The sequence below is a fragment of the Ambystoma mexicanum genome, chromosome 2p (genome assembly GCF_040938575.1).
Source record: "Ambystoma mexicanum isolate Mex_15411 chromosome 2p, UKY_AmexF1_1, whole genome shotgun sequence".
NCBI lineage: Eukaryota > Metazoa > Chordata > Amphibia > Caudata > Ambystomatidae > Ambystoma > Ambystoma mexicanum.
The window spans coordinates 641879109-641900284 of record NC_090923.1 but is presented as its reverse complement, the minus strand read 5'-3'; the positions used below and the strand labels follow the sequence as shown (position 1 = coordinate 641900284).

Genomic DNA, 21176 nt, shown 5'->3' with positions numbered 1-21176 from the left:
GGCAAAAATTAAGGCTTATCCCTCAGGACAACCTTATGTTTGTGGAAGATAGTAAAGGGTGGTTTAGATGATAGTGCCTGCAATTCACTCACTTTATGGGCTGACGTTAGTGCTACCAATAAAATGGTTTTAAACGTTAGCAACCTTAATTGACATGATGTAGAGGTTCAAATGGTGAACACATAAGACATTTTAATACCAGATTAAGGTTCCAAACCGGAACCTGGAAAGGAGATCGGAGTGGGGTGTGAGGGGTTGGTGGGGGGCTTCAGACACATTGGTGAGTCCCTTCAGAAATGGTGTTACCAGTGGGATCTTAAAATATGAAGATTCCTCAGACGAGTGCTTAAAGATGGATGGCACTGCTAAATAGCCCTTGATTGTTCCAACCTCGAGCCCCAGATTGGCTAGGTATAATAGAAAAGCTAATACTTATGGTGTTTTGCATAGTAAAGAGTCTACATTCTTGTCCTTGCACCAGCTGCAGAATTTGTTCCAACAGCAACGGTACAAAGACTTTGTTGCTGGCCCTCTAGCCGAAAGCAAAATCTCCATTATGTCATTCGGAAAGTCCCAATCCTTGTATCTCTGCCTCTAAGAAACCATGCGTAAAGGCTGAGAGTCTTGACCTCTGGATGGGGAACCCGACCCTCCTCCCACTCTCTTGAGAAGGTCCTCTCTTTGTGGAAGACGAATTGGAGGGCAGATGGACATGCCCAGAAGGTCCAGGTACCACATCCTCCTGGCCCAATCCGGGGCAATCAGGATCATGGGTTTCCCAAACTGTCTCAACCTCCTGATCATGCCAAGAATGACAGGGACTGGACGAAACGCGTACAGGAGTGGGAACCACCAGTCCGTCACAGACGCACCTTCTAGAGCTCCACTTGAGGGAAATTGCCTGGAGCAGTACAGTTTGCACTTCCGGTTGACACGGGTCGCAAACAGATCAGTTTGAGGCGTTCCCCAAAGGGTGAAGATCTCTTGAAGGACTTCCTGAGCTAGTTGCCACTCGTGGGAGACTGTGCTCTGCCTGATCAGAGCATCTGCCGCCGTGTTCTCCTCCCGGGGCTAGGTGAACTGCTGGTAGGGAGATTCCTTCTTAAATTACCCAGCACCAGGGCTGCATTGCCTCTATGCAGAGTGGTAGTGACCCTACACCACCTCTTGTGTTGGGGTAGTACATGGCCACTGTGTTGTCCATCATTATCAGGACGTTCTTTCCCCGTACAGAGGGCCGAAAAGTCTTCAGCGCAAGTCTGATTGCTCTGAGCTCCAAAAGATTGATGTGTAGTTTGGACTCTGATGTAGACCAACGACTGCTGATAGTCAGATCGTCGGCGTAGGTGCCCTAACCCATGAGTAAGGCATCCGTCACTACAGTTATCTCCGGCCAGGGGTTGCCAAAAAGGTTCTCCTTAAGAATATTGTCCTTGCAGACCCACCACAGAAGATCCTGTGCAAAACTGCTTGGAACCTGAAGTAGGTCTGACATGTTGCCCGAGAACTGAGACTATTGAGTCCTGAGAGTCCATTGAAGTGATCTCATTCTCAGGCGAGCCTCTGGCACCAGAAAATGCAGGATGCCATGAGGCCGAGCAACTTACAATAAATCGAAGGCCGGAAGACGCTGGGCACTCTGAAATTTGCCAACAATCTGCAGAATGTCTTGAACCCTAACCTCGGGCGGCAAGCTCTATCCCAAGGATGTATCCAGCACCACCCCTTTGATTTGGAGCTTCTGAGACAGTGCATGTAAAAAAGTATGTTGCTTGGACACATCTGTCAGGTTCCACAGGTAAGCTTTATTCCAGTTACATTAAGATGGCAGACATGACCACTGGGTCCCATCACCCAGGCTGGGCCTCAACAAATGACATACTCTGGTATCTTCATGACAGGCACTCCTGTACTCACAAGCAAACAGTCTCTCAGACACTCCAGCATTCTCTCAGGCATTCCCTAGCACCTGCATTCACACCAAGCACGATACAACACATCTCCCTTCTTCACACACACAAACACATTCACAAAAGGAAACGTACAGGGAACACTCATACAAGGCATCTTTTTTGTGAGAGATGCAACTCGGAATAAAGGCGGAGGACATCCCCCCCAACATACTGGCAGTGCCTCCAACAGCAACCACTCATTCTTACGGAAGGCGAAGCCCCCCTATTTACCCATACTCTACTTCTCTTAGTCACATGAATGGGAAGGTGTCCCCCCCCCTTTATTCACAAACACATCTGACCCATTCCTGACCTCACCTTAACTCTGCATGAGTACACAATACCCATTGACCAAACCTCACAACGGAGGAGGGATTCCACCTGTTTCTATACACACAATTGTGTTGGTGCAATGTCGCCACAAAGAGAGGTCAAGAAGACAGCCGAGGAGACGCTTGGGTTCCCCAGTTTTTGTGTGTCCATTGCTTGTTGGGGGGCCGAATCCCAGTGTTGTTAATTTGCCACAGGTCTCTTTGTGGTATACTGGTGCAATGTCGCCACAAACCATGCCTCATTCAAATACCCTTAACCATACTCTACTATGCTTGCACAATTACACTTTAACATTTTGACATTGCACTAACAATCGCCAACGGACCAGTCTGTTGAACTGGACATCCTTAAACAGGTCAAACTACCCATACTTTCAAATGACACATTTTTACTCAAAAGGTCTATATAACCTACTTTTAAAAAAAAATGTTTTCATGATTTTAAATGTTTATTTTCAAAAATTTCCAACATAGAAACATATATACAATAAAAAAACAATATGTATTATTCACATCAAAAATCATCAAACTATATACATCAGAATCCCCACCCTCCTTTCCCCCCTCAGGAGTCACAATACAATCCATAAACAGGTCTAACACAACAGGTCTAATCCTTACCTACTTTTAACGAGATAAGAATTTCATCCAAAATGTGCATAGCTGTGATCAGCTCTAACCTGCAAATTCTCGAAACACGTTAGTCCCTATGAGTATTATCACATAACATCCAACATTTCCCACTGCACCTGCTTACATTAGTATTACCATAGCACAGACACTGTGGAACTGGAAACCTGAAAGTCTATGTTGGCCCGGCAACCTTAAAAACCATGCTGCGCCAGCACTTAAAAGTACATGTTGCGGGCAGCAACCATAATGCTAAAATGTCCTCAAAAGTGTTAAACTAACGCAGTCACACTAATCACTCTCACTGGTCCCACTAACCTCTTGCCCTATTAGATAAACTATTAAGCTAACATCCATACCCAACTGTACCATTCCCACACACTGCCTAAACCATTACCAGAATTGAAACTTCCTGTACAGGGCACTTGTTACTAGCATCAGCCATTCTCAGATTCAGCACTCACTAAACACTGCATATGCGAGTATTCAAATCTAACCCACGCCATGCCAACCTAAATGTCTGTAGCTGGAAAGCCAGCTCTATGCCTATAAATCGTGAAGAAACATAAATAACATGTTTCTTTTTTAACATCCTCATAACACATTATGCAGTGAAACAATGCCTTACAAAGGATATTTGTAGTTTGTTAAAAGCTCGTCAATCACGCAGCAATCTTTCCTCCAGCGCTGTACCTTAGATCAGCTGTATAACGATACACAGCATGCTGAGTTGGGCAAGGCGAGTTCAAATTCGACATCATAGGCAAAATCTCAGCCTGGTACGTCACAAAATCATTTTTTTTTTTAAAATAGTCACATTGACAGAACTCTCCAATGTTGTAAACACTGCTCCGCCAGTGATGCACACTTGCGCTCCAACTGCCTTTCTGAATGCCGTGACACACCAATGAGCGGAGCTCCCACGCCGTATGATTCTTTACTCAGAACGCACATTGACAAGGAATGTTGATACGACCCCTCTTCCAAATCCTAGGATCCATCCTCACCAACTGTAATCTGTGTGCCAGTAAGGAGGTCACCGACTCCAGACCCAGCCAGGTGACATCTCCACTTGCCTGGGAGACCTGAACGCATGCAGATCTCCAATGCTCCAATCGTCCAATCGTCCTTTACCGCACCTGGATTTAAGGTGAGCCGGGTTCGCTCCTCGTTACTCCCTTCCAAGCGCATAATCATACGGCCATCAGGTCCTCACAATGCACTGGTCCCACTGGCTAGGTCTAGTTCCACTTTACCTTGTGTAATAAAGTCAATTCACGGCTTCTTCTTGAGAAGACAGACATACGCATGCTTGGTGTGAATGGAACTATCCCTGATTCTAACTCCTCTCTTGTCCCCAGGAGCCATAGGGTCTGTCCCTTACGACGGCGCAGCTGACCCTTTGCTTCACCAGAGTCCCACCTCTTATCCTTTGCCTAGGGTTGTAGTCTTTTACCATACTGCTAAGAGCGCCTTATGCCTCTCCCCTTCTGCTTCGCCCTGGATGATGGGCTGCAGCTCCCCCTTTTCTTGGCGCTGGGTGAGTTGCTGGGGCTCCCCCCTTTATTGTGTCAGGGGTATCATGAGGCAACCTCACCCCCTTTCCCTTGGCCCTGGGTGATGGGACTTGTGTGGCGGCAGTGGTTCCATTCCTTCTTCTCTGCACCCTCAGCAGCAAACTGGTCACCTTAATTTTCACTTTTGCCACGCAGGTTCTTTTTCTTTACGTGAAGAAAGGCTGACTCGTCACCAGTGTAATAATTAAAGCTCTTTAGTCATCTTGTGTAGGTTCCATAAGAAGGCTTTATTCCATATTATATAATCTCTTTAAGATGGTAAACATGAACCACTGGGTCCCATCACCCAGACTGGGCCTCTATAATTGACATACTCTGGAAACTTCACGACAGACACTCCTGCACTCATAACCAAATATTCTCTCACACACACCAACATTCTCTCATGCATTCCCTAGCACCTGCATTCACACCAAGCATGATACAACAGTGCCATATGGGACATCTTGTAATTGAGGGAGAAGCCCAGTCTGTAAAGAGAGTGGCAGGTTATGTTGAGAGGATCCAGTGCTTGTTCGGGAAAACCCGCCCTGATCAGCCAATCATCCAGGTAGGGGTAAATGTGAATCCCCCCCCTCTGCGGAGACTCGCTGCCACCATCGCCATCATCTTGGTGAAAACCCTTGGGCGGAGGTCAGCCCGAAAGGAAGAACTCAAAACTGATAATGAGAACCGCCAACGGTGAACCTCAGGTACTTTGTGCTTGAGATGGATTGCCACATGAAAATAAGCATCCTGAAGGTCCAAAGACACCATCCAATCCTGGAGTTGGAGGGCCTGAAGGATCTGAGAAAGTGTGACCATCTTGAACTTGTCCTTCCTGAGGAACTTGTTCAAGTATCTGACATCCAAGATGGGTCTTAGTCCTCTGTCCTTTTTGGGGATTAGGAAATATGGAGAGGACCATCCTTTGTTCCTTCCCGCTACAGGCACTGGTTCTATAGCACCTTTCTCTAGCAGGGTCAAGAAGCACAAGGAGTGGATCTGGAACCCTCAAAGAATGGCTCCACGGTGGATGGTTACAAGGTCTCTGAAGGGAAGGAAGTAATCTTGGGATCGCCATTCTTTCAGATGCTGAGACAGCCTACCTCCCACTGGTGTTTCATGACTCAAGACCTCAGAGGTTTTGAGGCGGCTCAAGCAGTGGCTGTTAAGGAAGCAAATCTGCATATTAGGGTGCTTGTTGCCATGGCTCTGCTGATGCGGTCAGCAGAATCCAGACCCGACTGAAGAGACTCGCACATGCCTTCTTTGCCATCTCTAACAATAGCCAAGAATCCATCTCTTTCCTCCCCCTCGGAAATATGCTCAGCCGTCATGGAAATACAGTCCCATAGACTGAATGAGAACTTTGCTAAAGCAAATGTGGAGTTGGCCGATTTAAGAGCCATGCTCCATGCAGAAAATACTTTCCTTGCCCATGCATCTACTCTCTTGTCATCCCTATCTGGAGGGATGGTAGGGTAAGCTGCTTGTTTTGAAGTTGCTGTAGCTGCCTGCACAACCAGACCTTCTGGGGTATGGTGTTTTGACAAGTAGTTGGGGTCACTACCAAATGGGTGGTATTTTATAGTCAGGTTTTTGTTTACTGCCTGACTTTGCATTTCCCAATTTGCTGCCACCCTTTTTTGAAGAGCAGTGTGGAATGGTCAAATAGGATCCATTTGTGGACCCTTATCAAGGCTGTCTGTGAGATCATCCTGCTCAAAGGGGAGGATGGGTCTACTCCATCCCAAGTAATCCACAACCTTAGACATTAACTGTCTATATAATGCGTCTGCATGCTCACCAGCTTCAGGTTTACTAAAATCTAGCTCTGGTGAAGTGTCCACTCCACTGGCCGTTTGCAAGTTGTCATAAAGATCTTTTAATCTTGACTCCTCTGAAATAAAACTCAGGCACATTTGGGTGTACCAAATTGTAGCACAAATGGCGCATCGCTAGCCAATGGCTCATTTTCCTCATAAATTGAGGTTAGTGATTTGAAATAATCCTGTCTTGGTAAAGGAGAAAAAGTCTCATCTGGGATGGGCATCGAATGCTTCAGAAATGTTGACTCTATGCTCAAGGAGTAGTCAATATTTTTACTGTCGTTTTCGGCTTTGACGGCATCGGAGGCTTCGATGGTGCCAAAGGTGCCATTGGTGTCGCAGGCGCGGCTGGCGTTGACGGTACAGCTGACGTCTATGGCGCTGCTGGTGTCGAGGGCGCAGCTGGCGTTGATGGTGTCGACGATCTCGACTTATGCTTCGACTTACAGCTCGAAGGATCCTTCGATGATTTCTCATCGCATTGAGGCCTCAACAGCTCTCTAAGAGGATCTGGCCTTTGTCCTGGGCTCGAGGGCATGCAGGATTTGGCTTGAGCCTTTCCTTACCAGCTTTAGAAGGCACGGTAGGAGCATGGCTTATAGAGGGTTTTTGTTTCTCAAATATTTTTTGCATTTCCAACCTAAATGCTTCCCATTCGGCAGGAGTGGTGGCCTTTTTGGGACACGCTAGAGCTCTCTCAGGAGAGGAGTCTGACTATTAAGTCGAAGAGGGCGACCAGTGGTGCCTCCTTTTCGACTTCGACGAGTGGTGGGAGCCACTCCTCGACCTGGACCTTCTTCCTTCGAGGAGAGTTGCCTCTTGACTTGTCCGAAGAAGGTTTTTTCGACGGGGCAATCGATGGGGATTTCTTGGGGTTTCTACCTACCGCCAGTTTGCCATTTCGCTCTTTCAGAGCTTTCCTGGTCATCAACTGGCATTTCGAGCAGACGTAGGTCTTGTGCCCCACACCAAAACACAACAAACATACTCGATGAAGGTCGGTTATCGACATATTTGAGCCGCAGTCCTGACACTTCTTGAACCTGGTCTTCGGGGTAGTAGGTGTCAAGGATGAAGACATTTTCGCAAATGAATAGAAGCATGCCGTAATTTCTCGAAGTGCAAGCTTACTCAGAAAAACAGAACTGAAACCAACGGGCGGTGCGTATGCTATATATACACCTTCGATGACATCACCCTCGAGACGGAGGCCTTTGAGGAACATTGAGTCGACGGCCTCAACGCAGAGCACCCTCTGCCGAAATAAATTTCCAAAGCAGCTATAACTGGATATCGCATATCAAAGACGAAGAATGCGTGGGCAGACAATACCTTCGAAAAATGATTTTCCCAAAGCATGTCGAAATGTCTGACAAGTGCAGTTACTGCAGTGCAGCATGCTGCAGATGAACCCCTTCGCAATGAGCACCAAGAGACCACGCAAGTGGCAGCAGTGTGCGGTACAAGACCACATAATATACAATTATTTAGTCCCTTCAAAACTCTAATAAGTGAAGACACTGCCTACTAATCCACTATAGCACATCATTACTGCTTGTGGGGGAAGAGGGGTCAACACATCTTTATCTTTTGTAATATCAGTTGCGCAAACCAGGAGTTTTAATCTGAAGAATCAAGGCTTTAACCTTTCCACAGAAACTATGCATCTATGATTGAATCCACTGTTACTTAAAGAAATATGTATAAACAAAGTAATACAACTATCAAAGGAAAATAATGTGATTCAAAGAGGACATTTACCTTAAAAAAATGCCATCAAAATTGTTACGGTCTCAAACTACTTAATGCTTAAAAGGAGCATATAAGCACTTCTACCAGATATCCAGACCTAGATGGCACAAATCCCACTACTAGTGCTCTCTATCAGCAAAACAATGGTGCACATTGATAAGTTGCCAGCTCTCCTTCGCAGCCACAAGTCACCCTCTATAAGTCCTGTGAGTCTTCAACCGAGTCCACAAGAGAGTTCTCATTCGGATAACTTGGTAGCTATGGGCTTAGGCTTCCTAATACATCTATCAAGGGAGGAAACCTAGTAACAGGTCCAGGCTTGTCCTAAAGTCCTATATTTGGATGCTCTTCGGGAGGAATAAGTAGCCTCACAACAGCAGTGTACATGTTTATTCCATAACATATACAACACACACTGTGATGTTTACAATGACAAAAAACTCAAATGTGTCAGGAAATAACATGGTGACATTTTCCCCAAGTATCTTGCACTGTATGCAAATTAAGTATTTTACACAACAGTTATACTTGCACCGCTTGCAGCTACCAAATTGCAAACAGGCTAAAATGATGGGAATCTAGAAGGGTGCACCTCAGGATTCATGCTCCAATGGGCTGCCGTTCTGTGCTTAAAGTGGTGGAAGGATTACCTATCCCACCCAGAATAATGAAAAATAATTATGCAACTGAGCATGCAGGCTTTTCAGTTCCTTTAACTTTAGACTAATGACCTCACACTACCATTAAAACAGCTTAGACAAAAGAACATTAATAGTAATAATTTAACAAACTTCTATTGTCTTCACGGAAAAAGTTTTCCTAAAGCATTTCGATTCTATTTTATTGACACATACCTCCTTATTAAAGCGATTTGGCCACCATGTGGTTGGGATGAGCTCTTGTAGCCCAGCTTCTTCCACACGCAGAGGACTCTTGATGTAGAAGAAAACCACGGATCGAAGAACATCAAATCTGTATCCAGGTTAAGGCATTAAGAAATCAAAAGGTACTGTATCAACCGTAAACGCAGAACACTCATAGTTTTGATCAATATTTTCTAAATGGCTCCTGAAGGCCTTCAATGGAGTACAAAGGCAACATTTCGACATTAAAAAGTAGTCGGCAGCAAAGAAACAATATCATTTATTTAAATTTAGCCTTCTATTAATTTTCATCTTAAAACAGTACACGTAAAAATTGTGCGAAACAATCAGTAAATAAACCAAGTAGGTTAAACATAACCCCAACCCACTGCCCCCTCTGCCCCAAAAAAACAACTTACTACTAGTAGTTCACTACAGTTAACAGCAAATAAATGGTCCAATTAGTCACATGTCACATTGGTTATTTAACGCAATAAAATTCTCCATTAATAGGAGAGATCTAGTAACTAAAATCTAAGAAGTGTCATTATTGGATTTCAGATCCCAAGAAAAGCAGCATATATGGCAAGTGAAAGTAACAAATGTGCCAAGACCTCGCTGTTGCAAAAACAATGAATCCAGTGTAACTGGGTGGGCGTTGACTCTTTCAAAAGGTTGCTATTTGCAATTTGGCAGGCATGGGAAGGTTATTAAGACTTTCCATTCTTTGCTGGATAGATCAGCTGTTTCTGTTTCCATTAAGTTCAAAAATTAACAAAAATGTCCTTCTTTCCAGTAGAATTGCAATTAAGGGCAAGCCCACCAAATAAGGAGCACACCCAGCCTGACCACATCCCCTCCAGCATCGATTAGACAATTTGGGTAGACTGGTTTTGAGTCTTTGTGAGGATACATACCAAGACAACATTACTTTAAAACCAGCGCTTACATTGTTCTACCTGCTTAAGTTATTTCTCTCTGCACTTTTTGGCACGTTTCATTAGAAGTGTTAGTAAATTAAAACCGCTCTCATTTTGCCATGTACACCCATTTGACCCGATTGTCCACTTTCTTAACCATCTTATACAAATAAGTGATTAAGGGACTGGTACCGTCATGGATTGTGATGAGTTTCTCTGAAGGAGTATATTTTCATCTAGCTGCCTCCCTGTTCGTGAACTGCTGCGACCGGTGTACAATCAATAAGTAGGACAACCTATCATTTTCAGTAAGATCTGTGGTGTGGTAAGGTGTCGGACAAAGGGGTGGCATGTATCATCTAAGTTTTATTTCAGAAATATAGACAATAACCTACCTCTCCCCATCTCTAAAAGGGTTATCCATAGCTAAACAAATATCAATCGAGTGCTCGTCGTCAGGATGTTTGTCTAAATTAGAAGTGTCCATCCTCTGTCCAAAAACCTACTGTGACCCTACCACTAATCTATAAAAAGGTTCAGCATCCAAATGAAAATAGTACAGGGAGAAGGACTTCCTGCTCCTAGTGCACTGGCTCAGTCTTTATCTCTTTTCCAACAATCCTTTGCACTAGTTTCTTATTCATCAAAGTGTATGGTCATGAGAATGACTACCTTCTCCTGACCCACTTTACACAGTCTTGAGGGCTGTCTTGGGATAGTCTTTGGCAACAGTCCTCTAAAGCCTCTTCACTTCTTCCTAAGGGTCCCTGAAAGCTTGCTTTACAGTTCCAGAAATTCTTCTGTTTTATGACGTTACAAAGATTACTTTCAGACAGCTCTTGTTGTCTAGTATCTTAACTCGTTCTTGAATTTCCAATGTGACGAGGGAGAACACTCCCGAGACTTGCTCGACCCTCGATTCTCTGTGTGTCACTACTGTGACGAGGGAGATTACTCCTGAGGCTCGCTTGACTCTTGGTTCCCTGGGGGTCACTTGCAGCACCGCAGAGACTTGGGCCACACAGCTCAGGCGCAGTTGCATGACCACACGGTCCACCTCCCTGAGGTCACGCCACCGCTGGCTTCTTTCCTGCTCTTCCACTGGTAAGGAGCTTGGCTTACACCGTAGTGCTTCGCCGACCGTTCTTGGATGTCCCCCATCACTGAGGATCAACGTTTGTGTGGCTTTGTGTTCCCAGGTTTGAACTTCCCGGGTTGGGGTGGCTTCACACTGACTGGTATTTCCCATTCCTTTCTTGTTCTATTTTGTGTGGCTGGATCCTGCCAGCGTAAGCCAAAGTCCTTCTTTACTGTTGTTGAGATAATCTTTATGCCTCCTTGGGGCCAACTCGTCTCAGTACTATGGTAAGGCAAGATGTTACTTATCTGCAGGTTTTTATGGTTCTTCTTAATCTGGGTCATATTAATTTGTGGATCAAAGACGCAAGAGACATTACCATAACAGACGGTAGTGTTATCAGGGATTTCTGGCAGGAACTTAGTCCCTAGGGAAAAGGGGTGAGTTCCATTACGGAACAGGAGTCTGTATCGCCATGAGCGGATAGTCTCCATGCGAGGTCCCACTTTCCACCACCCCTAGGGGAAATATTCGGTAGCGGCCTCCCTTCCCTAGCCTCAAAGGGAAGGGCTTACACCATCGGGATAAGTGACAAGATCCCAAAAATCGTCACAGATCGTATTGATCTTTGCAGTGAGTGAGCGATTTGATGAATCCTCCTTCAAACATCTTGTATTGCACCAAATGCCCTTTTCCTCCATCAATGGAAGTTCGCTTCCTTGTGCGCGGGATGAAGTTTGGGTTCCAGTACATGGTCATTACAGGGGAGGGAATGGTGGTCAACTTGAACCCATTGATCAAGAAATCCCAAATATGCAGCATTGTAATTGTGATGGGGACAACCATTTTTTGGTAGCCACAGAACTTGCTTTAGCAAAATCCCTATTACTGAGCTATTCATCCCTGCCCATTTCTTTTTGCTGAACAAGTCCATTCACATTATCTGCAGCTATGCTGCATTATAACCTGTCCCAAAGTCCACAAAAGGCATTCGGCCGTTGGACATGGGGTTAGTTAGGAAGGTGCCGATTTCCCTCCATAGACATCTACGGAACCCGACAATATTTTGCTATTGTTTTGAAGGTGATCTGACTGTTGAAGGCAAGTAAAGGCTTCTTTGCATGGCTATACTTTCTAGGCTACTATCCAAACTCCAATGCAGCGGCATGTTTGGAATCAAGCGATTTAAACCTATCACGCCAGCATTACAGATTGTCCACTGGCTATACATCAAAAAAAGGGTTCATTTCAAAACCTTCCTTGTGCATCGCCCTTCGTTCATACTACGTATGGGGCACTTCCTCCTTCAGAATTTAATTTCAACAATACACTCCTTTCAGAAGATTTCACTCCAGCAATGCTGCACTAGTACTAGTCAACAAGAAATGACAAGGAGGATCTGCTTTTTCAGTTCTGGACACAAAATTGGAACACCCTCCCGAAACCTCTCCACCTGCAAGTGAATCACCTGACTTTCAGGAAAGAGCTCAAGACTTGGCTTTTCAACCAGCCGCTTTGACAGAAAGAAAAATAGCAATCTACTAAAAACTGTGCACTAGAAACTTGGGCTAATTTAGGACTAGCAATTTTCAAAATTCTTGGCATTACCATCTTGTGAAAAGAATTTGATTCATGCGTGAACTTTTGCTGCGCGACACTGGTTTGCACCTTAATCTCAGTGAAATCTACAACCAAGAGCCAGGCAGTGACGACACACACTCCACCACTCACTTCATCCCTCAACTAACTCCTCACTACTAACATCTTGCATCCTTACACATCCAACACTCCTCCAGACAACCTCCAGGTCTAGTGTACTGAACAGATTTAGTCCCCGTCATCTTTGTATTTTATTTGTATTTATTACATTTTATACAGCGCTTTAAACCAAAGCGCTTCACATGAAACATGAATACAATAGAAGCAGTAAGTACATTGAGTCAAATCATCATGAATAGGAAATAGAACAATTTGCCGGGGTAATTAGATTAGGGGCCTGGGTAGGGGAAGCAAGGGAGGAAGTAGTGAAGAACTGTCAGGAGGGAGGATGAAGGGGGTGGGATTTTAAGGAAGAGTATGAAGAGATAGAGCGGATAGGGAGAGGTAATGAATTCCATTGGAGAGGGGCAAGGAGCTGGAAAGATCGGAAGCGAGAAGGGGCATAAGAGGGGGGGGGGTGGGACAGTGAGTAAGAAGTGGTCAGTGGAACAGAGGGGGCGAGAGGGATCCAGGAGAAGTGCATATGGCTAACCTGCCCAGTCGTTAACAATCACAGAGATGTTCATATCAGCACAGAGGTAATGGTACTTCACACCTGCATCCATCCACACCAAAGGTACATCTGCCTTCCCTCTATCCAAAGAACCCATCCTGCCCTCCTTTCTTACAGAGCCATGTGCAGAGAGGGCAACATTATCAGCAGCAGGGCGCCATGTAAGATCACTTTTCATTTCATTCACATTGTGTCCTAAGGGTCCTCTAAGCTAGTCGGCAACATGGTGGTGGTCTCTTCATCATGCCAGGGTCATCTTGCTTTCCAGAGCCAGGAAGCTTCTCGTGAGAGCATGGAACTGCCGGCTAGTGGGATTTAAATCCTGAAGTCAAACGTTACCTCTACAGTAGAGAGCCCTAGACCTCCTTAGATGGAAGCAAGGCACAAAGTAAGGAGGCCCAGCATATTCAGGAACCTCATAAGTGGTCCCTGACAAAAACAAACAGGGGGAACGTTTGCATACCGGTTTATAACCCATCACCTCCATAGGGTAGAATGGAAGCAAAGTCCTAACCCTACCTCTCTCTCTTACATGGTCGTAAACGGTGGAGTTCTGGCCAAGGACACCCCCACCTCTCCAGGATTCCCTAAGGTGTTGGGATTGGGAGACGACCCTTTAAGAACTTGCTTCCTTTGTTCTTCGAGACACTTACATTTGTCTGTTGGCTTTGACAACACTTACACAGCCTAATTAAAAGACTCAAAGCTTTCCTCAAGGCGTTACTTGTGACTTTTAGGGCGCTAGGCCTGATCTCCTGCAGCAACTGAAGGGATTTAAAGTGTTGGGCCTTTTTAGAAGACGGCGTATTTTTTTCTCTCCTTTAATTACTTAGCTGTTCTCAAACTGGTTTATTACACACCTACACCTTTCTTCATTTGCTTTACTATATTACAGTGTTCTAATATTCTGATCTAACTGTGTTAAAAGTAAAGTGCCCGGGCACTGTAGCCAGAGCACACCAAAGTGAATGTATATATGTTAATAGAGTAGGTTTGGTAGTTTACTTACCTGTGATTTGCGATTGATGAGAGTTTGTTCAAGGCCAAATAAATATAACTGCATTTTTATACATTCTGCCTAACTGGATTTATTTAGAGTGCTCTGTGTGTCTGCTTAACTGAATCCTTCATCAATTCCACACTCTCCCAAGTCTAAGCCATACTGCGTAGCCACACTAACTTAATAGAATTTGACTAGACATGATTGTCTGTTCTTGTACATCAGAATAGGGTGGCCTCAATTTGTCTTTGGGGCCGATTTTGCAAGCATAGTGGTAGAGATGTGAGGTTTCTACCTCCAAAAACATAGCCCATGCACAATTTTTGTAAATTCAGAAAGAAATGGATTAGGAATTCTTTCCAGTAGTTAATATGGAGCAAATATATTAGTAGTTACTCACCGTAGTGACTAACGTACTCTTAGTCCATAGTCCCCTTTCCTCCATACTGTATTGGCATCCCTTTCAAGGGACGGGAGACGGAACCTTTTTCATCAGAAAAAACCTTCTTCCCCTTTAAATGTAGAGGCGCACAGGGGTGCGGCCCAGGGAGCATGCGCTGCCCTGACTCCGCTCTCCGGCGCCACATCTCAGTCCCCATTGACGCGTCGACAATAGATTTATCATTGCCTAATGACACCAGTATTAAGGGAGGAGGTTGGTGGGCCGAATGGAGGAAAGGGGACTATGGACTAAGAGTACGTTAGTCACTACAGTGAGTAACTTATAATTACTCTTACGTCCAATCCCCTTTCCTCCATACTGTATGGGCGATTACAACTGAATGTAGCCCCAGGGTTTAGAGGAGACCCTCCTTAAGCAAATAGGTTCCTGAGAACCGCCTGTCTGAAGGCCGCATAAGATCTAGAGCCGGCATCCAAACAGTAATGCTTACAGAAAGCGGAGGGCTAGGCCCAAGTGGCTGCCCTGCTTATGACTTGCCAAGAGACATGGCACTGGAATGCTATGGCTGTTGCCTTGGCCCTGATTGCGTGGGCATGCATGTAGGCCGGTAGTGGCTTGTGCTGGCTCTCGTACGCTTCTTTGATGGCAGAGACCATCCAACTGGATATGGAAGCCTTAGAGGCCTGATAGCCTGGTCTTGAGCCTCCAAAAGTGGCAAACAGGGCATCCGACCTGCAGAAGCCCTTGGTCCTGTCCAAGTAGAATTTTAGGGCATGCCTGACATCCAGGCAGTGCAGCACTCTCTGTGCATCGTCCTTGAGATTGGGAAAGAACGTAGGAAGGACTATTTCCTAGTTCAAGTGGAATGCAGACGGAACCTTGGGCAGAAATGCCGGGTGCATCCGCATGACTACCTTGTCCCTGTGAAAGGTGGTATATGGTTCCGAGGCGACCAGCGCCTGGATCTTGATGACTCTGCGAGCCGAGGTAAGATCAACTAGTAAGGCTGTCTTGATGGTGACTAGCCTGATGTCCACGAATGCCATTGGCTCGAACGGCTTGTGCACCAGGGCACCCAAGACTATGTTAAGGTCCCACACAGGGTGCGGTCTCTTGACGAATGGGTAGAGCCTAGCGATCCCTGTCAAATCTTTAGTGCCTATAGGGTTGGAGGAGAAGAAAACGCCCTCCCCCGAGTTCCTGTAAGCTCCAATGGCTGCAAGGTATGTGCGGCAGCTGTCCACCTGCACGCCTGAACGAGCTAGGTGCGCCGAAAAGGAGAGCACGTCGTCCAAAGTGCACGCCAAGGGGTCGATACCCTTGGAGTCTGCACAGTGGCAGAATCTGGTCCATTTCCTTTTGTACTGGGCCCTGGTGGCTTAGCTCCTGTAGCGCCCCGTATGATCTCCAGATTGGCTTGTGAGAGGCTAAGGTGCCGAAACGTTACCTGCTCAGGTACCACGCTGTGAGGGCTAGTTTCCCTGGGGCAGGGTGTATGACTCTGCCCCCCTGCTGCGCCAGAAGATGTGCTGGGCCCGTCGGAAGGTGAGAGGCTGAGAAGCTCCGAAAACCATGGCCTGGCCGGCCACAATGGAGCTATCAGAATAATGAGGAGTCGGCGAGACTCCTTGATTTTGTAAATTACCGGAAAGGCATAGGCGGTCATGCCGGTCCATTGGAGGTGAAATGAGTCGCCCAGAGAGCCAGGCCCTGACCTTACCAGGATGCGAACTGGGGACACTTCTTGTTGTGAGATCCACGTGGGGGTGACCCTACCTGTTTAAGATCTTGTGAAGAACGAGGTAGTTTAGCTGCCACTCGTAATTGTCCACTCGCAGCCTGCTGAGCCTGAGCCTGTCCGCTTCCAGGTTGGGTTCCCCCAGGAGGTGGACTGCCGTGAGGTAAATGTTTTCTAGGGCCCACTCCCACATGCTGATCGCCAGTCTGCACAGAGGAGGGGATCTGGTGCCTCCCTGCTTGTTGACGTAGTACATGCTGGTCGTGTTGTCGGTCTGGATGAGGACAAACTTGCCACTGAGAAGCGGTAGGAATGCTAGGAGCGCTAGCCAGATGGCGTTCAGCTCCAACCGATTGCTGTGGTATTCCTGCTCCTGTCGAGTCCAGGTGCCATGGACAGAGACCGTCCAGGGGCGGCTCCCCAGCCCTCGAGCGAGGAGTCTGGTGATGGTGGCCTGCGCGGAGGGCGGCCGAAAGGGCTTGCCCGTCCGTATATTGCAGTCCCTGGACCACCATGTTAGGTCCGGGTGGAGAGATGGAGGGACGGTGATCATCTCGGATTGAGAGCCCCGCTCCTGGTTCCATGAGGCCGTGAAGTGCAGCTGAATCCACCTCATCCTTAGTCTTGTGTGCAGCACGGCTAACAGGACTGCTGCAAGTAGAGCCAAGAGATGTTGGTACCACCATGCCGAGGTCACCTCTCTGCTGAGGAAGTGTGCGGTGGCCCTCTTGATGGCCGAGATTTTGTCCTCCGACTGGAAGACCTTCTCTGAGCACATGTCCCAGAGGAGGCCCAGGAATGTCAGTCTGCATAGGCTGCAGCTGTGACTTCTTGAGATTGAGTGAGAAGCCCAGATCGTGCAGTGTGTTCATAAGGGCATGGGAAGAGTGGAGAACTGCTTCTGGAGATGAGGCGCTGATGAGCCAGTTGTCGAGGTATGGGTAGATGTGGAGACCCTGCGCTCTGAGGAGGGCCGCCACAGCATGAGTCTGGTAAAGATCCTGGGGGCCAAATTGAGGCCAAAAGGAAGGACCTTGTATTGAAAATGGTAGCCCATAATTTTGAACCATAGGAAAGAACGATGGGGCTGCCAAATCGGGACGTGTAGGTACGCGTCCTTCAGATCCAGGGAGCACATCCAGTCTCCCCTGTCCATGTTTCAGCTATAAAAGCTGGCGTAACCATCTTGAATTTTTGCAGGGGTAAGGAGAGGTTGAGGGTGGAAAGATCCAGCACAACTCTCAGGCCTGCCTGGTTCTTCTTCTGAATGGCAAAAATCCTGGAGTAAAAGCCAAAGCCTCGCTGGGAGGCTGGGACTTCCTCCACTGCCTGGCTCTCTACGAGCCACCGGATCTCTGCCAAAAGAGTTGCTGTCCAAACCTGTGGGAGTGGAGGGGAGGAGGGAGGAGAGGCTGGGATAGGAAGGCAGCACACTGTGGATACTACGGATAGGATCCAGGGGTCTGCGAAATTCTGATGCCAGAATTGTGCATGGAGAGCAAGCCAGCCTCCCACTGACGTGGACCCGAAGGGGCGTGTCATGCCTTCTTTCCCTCAGAGGCTGTCGCTGAGGAGGGGGACTGGAAAAAGCCCTTACTCCCCCTCCCCCTCTTTTGTTGCTGGCACCGGCTCTGAGACGGCTAGCGGCCCGGCTGCCTGGATCTGCGTTCCTGGAAGCCGCAGAACCCTCCATATGTACGGCCCCTTCACGAGCGCTGCCGAGATTGGGTGTACAATTTGGGCGTGGTCTTTGTAAGGATGGATAAAGACTCTACCGTTTGTGAGCTGTTTTTCTTTTTGGCCAGCTCCTCGTCCGTAGAGGAGTCGAAGGCCCCCCCACCCCCCTCGAACGGTAGATCTAGAATGGGCTCCTGAACATCCGGGTTGAATTTTGTTGCCCAGAGCCAGGCTGATCTTCTCATGTCCGTGGCGATACAAATGGCACGGCCTGCGGTATCGATATGAGCCACTGTGGTTTCCATGAGGTTATGTGCCACCAGCTTGGCTTCAGCTAGCCCCGCCTTAAAGCGTGATTGGCTCTGGGTGGGTAGTTCCAGGAGGAAGTCTGCAATTTCCCGCCATAATCTCGGGTTGGGGGCAGCCAGCATTGCATCGGCGTTGGCCTGATGTAGATGTAAAGAGGCGTTGGAATAGAGTTTCTTGCAATATGCCTTAAAAATCTTCTCCTCCTTGCCTATCAGCGCAGCAGAGGAGACTGAGGACGACTGGGGCTTGGAGTATAGTGATGCTGCAGTGATCACCAAAGAGTGTGGCTGAGGATGGGCCGAAAGCAAGTGTATCCCCCTCCCCCTGCCTGTACTTGGTGTCCAGGCATCGATTGACCAGTTGGGCCGAGTGGGGTTTGAGCCAGCCCTTCTTGGCCAGGGAGACTACATCAGTCTGCATGGGAATCCCCGATTTGAAAGAGGGGCGTCGCGTGAGGACTTCAGCCAGAACCCCCTCTGCCAGCTGCTCGACCTCGGGTTGGGGAGGCCTAGGTACTCCTCCAGACCAGCAAGACGTTCGTAGAAGGCCCTGGCTGAGGATGGCATGTCCGGATCCTCCTCCTCATCCTTAACCTGCGTATCTGGAGGATCTTGTGGAGGAGGAGTAGTTGGCGCCTGAGGCTAGGGTACAGAGCCTGTGGCCGGAGGCTGCAGTGGAGCCCCCTGTGGAGCCGGCTGTGGAGCCGGCTGGGGAGCCGGGGATGGTGGCTTCGCCGGGGCCTGGGGCGTCTGCAGAGGCATCTGTGGTGCCTCTAGAATTGCGGGGAGGACTTCCCTCAGGGTGTCTTTGATGATAACCCCCCATCTGAGGTGACTGCATGAGGCCAAGGAACTTCTCGAAGAGCACCTCCTCACTGACCAAAGAGGTGGCAGGGAGTCCCAACGGGGTAGTGGGGAGCTGCTGTGTACCCTGTCCGTATGGACACCAAGGAAAGCTGCCCAGCGCAACTGAGGGGTAGACTGTAGGTCACCTATCTGGTTGAGGCCAGTCCCACCTTGACACTCGTTCTTCACCAAATTCCTGCAATGGCGTTGGATGGGTGCCTCTTTCTGGCACGGCGGCCGGTTTGTCGAGCTATCTACCACGTGCCTGCACCGTGGTGCTCAGCTCACTGGGCCCGGCCTCGTACAAGACTCTTGCGTGTGGATCACAAGGCCTACCCTGCTCTTCGGGCCTGGGCCAGGTAGGTGGGACACCCTCAACCCGGGGGTCGGTAGAGCTGCGTTTAGGTGCCCACTCCAACGTATAGCTGGTAATAGAGCATAGCCCCTTGGGCGTACTGCCGGTATTAGGGCGTAGCCCCTCGGCCATGGTGCCGGTAAAAGGGCAGAGCCCCGGTAAGAGAACCTTCCGGTCTCTCAAAACTGTGCCCGGGAGGATCCGAGGATCCCTCGACCCAAAGGCCGGTAGCTGAAGCAGCCTTGGTGCACATGCCGGTAGAAGGACCTGCCCGGTACCTCTCGCGCGGGGAGTCCCTGGGAAGGCGTCTCCCTTGCGGTGCGCGATGGAGAATATAGGACCTGGTTCAATGCTTCACCAAGTTCTTGAGATCCTCTGGAGGCGACCTCTGGAAGAGCTCCCCCCACCTGGCTAGTCTGTTCTTCAGCACCTTAGAGGACAGCGAGTCACACACCAAAGAGGATTGCCAACCGTGGTCTGGGCCAAGGCAACATAAGCAGAGGGCGTGGGGGTCTGAAGTTAGGAAGAGCCCATTGCAGGATGGACACCTGTTGAACCATGTACAAGTCGTTATGCGCCGGGGAGGAGCACGACGCCCGAGGACGTATCCACACGTGGAATTACATGGCCGAAGCCAAACCCAGGAGCGCTGGTGAATTTGCCCTGTTTCCGTCGACGCGGAAAGGGGGACTGAGGTGTGACGGCAGAGGGCGGAGTCAGGGCAGTGCATGCTCCCGGGGCCGCACCCCTGCACGCCTCTAAATTTAAAGGGGAAAAAGGTTTTTTCTGGTGAAAAAGGTTCCGTCTGCCGACCTTTGTAAGGGACGCCCATACAGTATGGAGGAAAGGGGACGGGACGTAAGAGTAAGGAAGTTTATCAAGACAGTCCATTTAATTGTCTCTATTCTGCAGGACAAGGACAACTTGTTCCATTTGGAGAAGTTTTGTCTAACTTGAGTGAGTACTTTGGGGTAGTTAGCCAAATATAATTTGCTTGATGCAGGTGTGGTCTGAATGCCCAAGTATTTAATACTGTTTGTGGCCATTTGAAATGGGGTTCGTTTTTTGAATCGTGAAGATGGTCAGTTGAGAGGTTTCAGTTTAGAATGTCCTATTTATGTATGTTCATTTTAATAAAGAGCTAAAGGGATAGCCTACTTGAAGGAGTATGTTCTGTGAGAAACCAGAAGGTGTCTCACCCACTAGTCCCCGGGGATCTGTCATCCAGGTGGCCAGGACACGGCCATCGCTTTTGGATCAAGTTCTTGGGGTGGACCAGTGCGGGAAGATCACCTGGGTGATGGATTTTCGGTAGTCAGAGTAGGACACCAGATGGTGAGCCACGATATACCCTTACTTTTATTCCATCCTCCCCAGTAGGATATTTAGGAACTCTACCCCCCTTTTCTTTACAACACAAACACTTTATCACAGGCAGCACGCTATGAGGGGAAAAACAGATTAACACTGAGCCGTGTACCCGACACTATGGTCGGGCAAGGTCAGGCAACTATTGACAATCACTCACATCTGACTTCCATTACACTTCCCTGCACGGATAAAAGGCGAACACGATAACACACTGAGCAAGGCAAAGCACATGAGGAAACAGCAGTTTCGTGATGGCAGCTGAGCAAGCGGGGAAAGATGGCAAAACCGAAG

The 21176-nt window shown here is 48.0% G+C and overlaps 1 protein-coding gene across 5 annotated transcripts in view; it reads right to left on the bottom strand.

Annotated features, from left to right (window-relative positions):
- RNF123 (ring finger protein 123) overlaps positions 1-21176 on the bottom strand; it is a 3033138-nt gene that overhangs the window by 1884142 nt on the left and 1127820 nt on the right. For all 5 annotated transcript variants that reach the window (XM_069644183.1, XM_069644184.1, XM_069644185.1 and 2 more), the window contains exon 16: positions 8909-9026. In XM_069644183.1, the coding sequence (XP_069500284.1) occupies positions 8909-9026 (118 nt within the window). The remainder of the gene's footprint in view (positions 1-8908; positions 9027-21176) is intronic.